Source organism: Austrofundulus limnaeus, unplaced genomic scaffold (assembly GCF_001266775.1).
Source record: "Austrofundulus limnaeus strain Quisiro unplaced genomic scaffold, Austrofundulus_limnaeus-1.0 Scaffold192, whole genome shotgun sequence".
Taxonomy (NCBI): domain Eukaryota; kingdom Metazoa; phylum Chordata; class Actinopteri; order Cyprinodontiformes; family Rivulidae; genus Austrofundulus; species Austrofundulus limnaeus.
In genome coordinates, this window is record NW_013952594.1 from 438205 (window position 1) to 443493 (window position 5289).

The following is a 5289-nucleotide window of genomic DNA, read 5'->3' on the forward strand; positions in this document are numbered from 1 at the left end:
ACACACACACACACACACACACACACACACACACACACACACTGGTACTCTGTATGAATCCCATTAATCAACAGCTCTGTTGTGTTCAGTCCACATTTCTCTTCCTGATTCCAGCAGAAAATGACTTCATGCAGCACTAATGTAAACATGTCTGATAGGCTACAGCTACACAGGATGATATTTTTGAGGATGCTTAATGGCTCCATGTCCTCCTCTTGGGTCTTAATTATTTTTCCTCTCTGACTCTGCAGGCACCCTCCAACTTTCCATAACAGCCCATTTATCATCCTGTCATCTGCCACAAGTGGTGAGGTGATTGTGTTGTTTACATGTGACCTCGGTACCTTTAGCCCGCTGACAGCTCGCCACAAAACACGTGGTCTGCATCTGCTCGCTTGGATTTAAAAGGGGGGGCTTTTATCCAGAACTGCTCGGCACGTACAAAGAATGAATGCAGAGAGAACAAACTGTAGCAGGTAGKTTTTTTTTACATTTTATGTGGAGCTAAAACAAAGGCTGAAGGTCAGTGGTAAACTGCACCTGTTGGATTGATTGTMGTGAAAGAGTTGTGTATCTGGGTAAATCCCCAGTGGTGTCTCAGAGCTCACATGGCTCCATCCTGTCAGAATGTGACATGCAGGCAGTATTATGTTGGATTAAACTTCCAGATTGAGTTACCTGAGTGTGTTTATTGCCTCTTTACATAATACTGACCAGCTGGCCATCACTGTTCCCTTAAAACACACTTTTGGGACACTCTGTCACCGCTGGAGACGTGTGACATTGAAAAAACTTAACAACTCAGCTATGCAATCCGTTCGGAAAAATGTTTACTTATTTATTATTTATGTTAAATATAAAACAAAGCATTTTGCCAGAATTTGTGAGGAAGAAGACGACATACAGCACGTCATCAAAGTATGATAAAAAAGCAAAAAGCAAAGCAATTTCAGACAATTTGAACATGTTACCTTCGATTATTTATGAATATGAGTTTTAGATTACTTTATGCATCTGATAATCCAGAGAGAAGAGTTTAAATGTTATTTTTATTATGATTTTCTAATTCCAACTCTTTAATACTGAAGCATATGAAGTAGTAAGAAATGTGTTAGTAATGTGACTAAAAGCATAAAATAAAAAACAAGTGAAACACACAAAAATAGACACTTTAATATGATTTTAACTCAGCCTTTRTCTACAGCAGCACCACTCCGCACCTTCTGAATACAGACTCAAAACGATACCATAGAAACTTCTAGAATATTCTACATAACATACAAATCAATAATTCCCCCCTCTTTTTTTTYCTCTTTAGAAATGTATGTTTTTATCTTAGGAAAGTAAACTGTGTAGTCTGTGAATCAATAGGAGCCTGTTTACGTGCTGATGTGCACGCCTCTCATGTGTTCATGACTGAAGAGCTGAAACAGGTTGAACACAATTTAAACTTTACGGAGTGTCTTTTTGTTTACTTGGTTAAATCCCATAAAAATAACAATGACATCATTGATACAACATAAAATTCATATTATACCTTCGGGGAGCAGCRGCTGTATTTGTTTTTGGTGTTGGGTTGAGAAGTCCTCCGTTAAACGAGGAGCCAATCAGAATGCAGAGGAAGCGGCGCGGGGAACCAATCACAGAGCTGTTCTCATCGGTCTCCGATTGGCTGCTGATGCTGAATCAAACAGTGCACGAGCAACAGGAATATAACCGGAAGTTAAGTGTTTTAACAAGAAATTAAAGGTTTACGGACACATGCGTATCAAAAATGTCTACACACATTTAAAACATCTGGATTAATAATAAACATTTCTCACGTATCAGACTACATGTAAAAAATAGGGACTATTTTGCTTCCAAAAGTTAGGATCTTCAAATAGCAACCCAATTCATGTCACATAAAATAACCTCTTAAGTTTTGACCCACCAACAGAGCTGTAAAGTAACTAAGTACAAATACTTTGTTACTGTACTTAAGTAGAATTTTTGGGTATATGTCCTTTACTTGAGTAATTTTTTCAGCATATTTTTTTACTTTTATTTATTACATTTTTACACAATTATCTGTACTTTCTACTCAATACATTCATTAAAAAAAGTAAAAAGTAGAAAGTCGTTACTCCTATTTTATTCCGAGTTATTTCTTAAAAAATACTATCCTGATAAATAGTGTCTCCTGATACAGTGAATTTAATTGTGTTTGGATGAGAAGTATAAATATATACCATTCTGACACACTATTAGCTTGTACACAACCCATCACAGCTGCACGCTGTTAGAAAATATAGTTTTTGGAGAAGTCACCTCCCAATAAATGTCATTTTGTAAAATCTAACTGCTCACTTTTACTCAGTACTTTTACTTTTAATACTTAAGTAGGTTTTGTGTCAGAAATTTACTTTTGATACTTAAGTACAATATCAGATACTTTAAGACTTTTACTAAAGTAATACTTTTAGAGAAGACTTTAACTTTTACCAAAGTATTTTTATGATAAGATACTTGTACTTTTACTCAAGTATCACTTTGAGGTACATACAACACTRCCCACCAAGATGTTTTTAAACCACTGCTTAATAAAAAAACAGATTTTTTTTTATTTTTACTTTACTGACCATTTGAGCTTCCACAAGTCATGACATATACAGAATTACTAACTGATGCAAAAGAAAGTAAAAAGGTTGTACAACTTTTTTTTAAAATGCATTCCTGACCCTTCAAACCAGCGAAGATTATTTTACTTTGAAAGTCCCTAACCGGAACCACTTTGTTTAATAGCGGAAGGATACATGAATTTACAGGGTGGATCGCCGACTGACGCCTCTTCCCCAGTTTCAACTCTATCTTAGAGCTGTGTAGACTAGTAAGTCCACACGTTTGTTGAGAAGAGGTGTCCTCTGCTGTAGAAGCTGTAAGAAACACAAACAACCAGGAGAGCAGCTTATTTTAACAAGACTAGTTGACCGACTCGGTGAAGAAGGCGCAACAGTTATCCGAAGAAGAAAAAACAAAACAGAAAAATGGACGAAAAGGCGTTTACGAAAGAGCTCGATCAGTGGATTGAGCAGCTCAACGAATGTAAGCAGCTGTCAGAGGGACAAGTGAAGACKCTGTGTGAAAAGGTAAGATATTTTATATTATCTTTAAGTTACTGCCAGCGTCTCATCTTCCCTCCCCTCGCCTTCCAGACGTTTTTAAAATGGCGCCTTTAGTGTGGATTTCATCGAGGTGCGAGTTTTTATGTTTTATTAGCTTGTATTAGCAGCTGCCTACTGTAAATAAGGACTTATTAGYAAATTATTTATTTAATTGCTTCCTTTATTAACACAGGCACTGCGACACATCTGTAATTGTTTGGCTTCGGTACTAAAACGCTACTGTTTAATACTGAGATGTTGGTTTGCTGTGTTAGTTATAATAAAATGCATCRTCAGGGGTAAATGCAGTTTTAAACTGTGGCGTTTCCTTTTAGTGTTTTTCAGCTAAGAAAAATAAAAAATAAGACCAGAATTTCAATAAACCACTCAGCCAATCAGAGCGCTTCTCCCACTGATGATGTAAATAAAAGATGTCACCACGGGGATGTTGGTCCATCTTCCGCATCCAGCTTTGAGCTTAACGTGCTCGTCAGTAACAAATATGGTGCCTGAAGTTTGCACTTACTAAGAATATCTCATTGCATGCCTGCAGTGTGTGAGTGGGAAGCAGGTTGTGTAAAAATGTGCAAATATTTTGCTATCTGTTGCACATGTAGCATGTTTGCCATAGGCAAATGTGCCCAACCTTAAAACATACAAAGCTTTTTTTTTGTTTTAGTAAATAAAAATCATCAGCTGAATTAGTCTTGTCAATTATTACAAAAAACCCACAACAGGTAACTAATTATTATTATTTTTGTTTACACTTTTTTGGATGCTCTTTCCAGTTTAAAGGGTAACGTCTGGTAACCTTCTAGCAACTTCTAGTAGTTGCTTCAGACTGTGTAAAAAAACAACAACAAGGACAATGTTGCTTTGGCWTATAGTGGGTCAACTGATCCTGCAGACCTTGGTTTAAACTCCATCTCATAAACATCATTACAAATGATTTCCAACATTAGCTGATTGAGCTTATAGGGAAAAAAATCAGTAATGACCAGTTTTAAAGTGCCTGTGACATGCWTGTCCTTCGAATACAAAAAGTCAAAGAAAACAACTTTATATGTAAAACAAAACTTGGCATAACATAACGTAATTTCATCCCTTTTGAAATATGTACTATTGAACTTGGCTCAGCCGAAGTGAAACAGGAAGTGACTTAAAAGAGAAAGAAAACTCAGTTTTTTAAACAATATTATTTAAACTCGGACTGTTCTTTATCTCACGCTGATCTGTGACTCAAAATAATCTAAAAAAMCCACCAGATTCTTCTTTGTTGTCAGCCATTATAGCAATGCTCTGTTTATGTTGTCATCACTTCCTGTTATTCACATACAAAYATCTCAACAATGGTTCATCTCAGCAGCATGAAACCTTTTTTTTTGTAATTCTCAATGTTATTTTTCCAATTATGCATTCATATTTATTGAACCAATTTGATGTCACAGGCACCCTAAAAAGACTTGTGTGTCATGCCATTGTGCAGGTTATTATTAATACCTAATTTTCCTGTTTTGCATTGTTCACCCCTCAACTTGAATGAAATCACATTTTGCTAGTTTTTGGTGGTTTTGTGCTCCCCTTCAGTTTTTTATTTTTATAATTCAGACTTGTYTTCTCAAATAGAGTTTGAGGGGTTTAAATTCAGTTTTAAAATGGCTCCTTACAGTTTATTCTGTCACGTACTTATTACATTTGGACGGCTGTGAGCTGAAGGTTAAGTATAATCTTAAGTGGCTCATTAATCTCTACGTGTTTTATAGTGGTGTAATAAAATATCGATACACTGAAATATCGTGATATTTCATTTTCCGTTACTGTATCGATATTCTAAAGCCCTGTATCGATTTTTTTATTAAGGTTTAAAATGTCATCTTTCCTGCCAGCTGTTCATTTTTATGTTRTAGTTCAGCCTCTGACCACTAGTTGGCAGCAGTGAGCCAGACATTTGGCTCCTCTACCTCTTGAACGCCAGAGAGTAAGGGTAGCATTAGTAAGTAAACATTACCTTCATGCTCTGATAGCTGAATCTGAGCGGAAAAGACCGACACCATCTGCCTTCTAGGGCTGTGTATTGGCAAGAATTTGGCGATACGATACATATCATAACAGAGGGGTCACGATACGATACATTCCGATATATTGC

The 5289-nt window shown here is 36.3% G+C and overlaps 1 protein-coding gene across 1 annotated transcript in view; it reads left to right on the plus strand.

Moving 5' to 3' along the window:
- Positions 1-2795: 2795 nt before the first annotated feature.
- The window catches only part of ppp2cab (protein phosphatase 2 catalytic subunit alpha b), a gene marked incomplete at its 5' end in the record, with an annotated part of 10909 nt that continues 8415 nt past the window's right edge, over positions 2796-5289 (plus strand). The window contains 1 exon segment of the mRNA XM_014018417.1: positions 2796-3128. Coding sequence (XP_013873871.1) covers positions 3027-3128 — 102 coding nt within the window.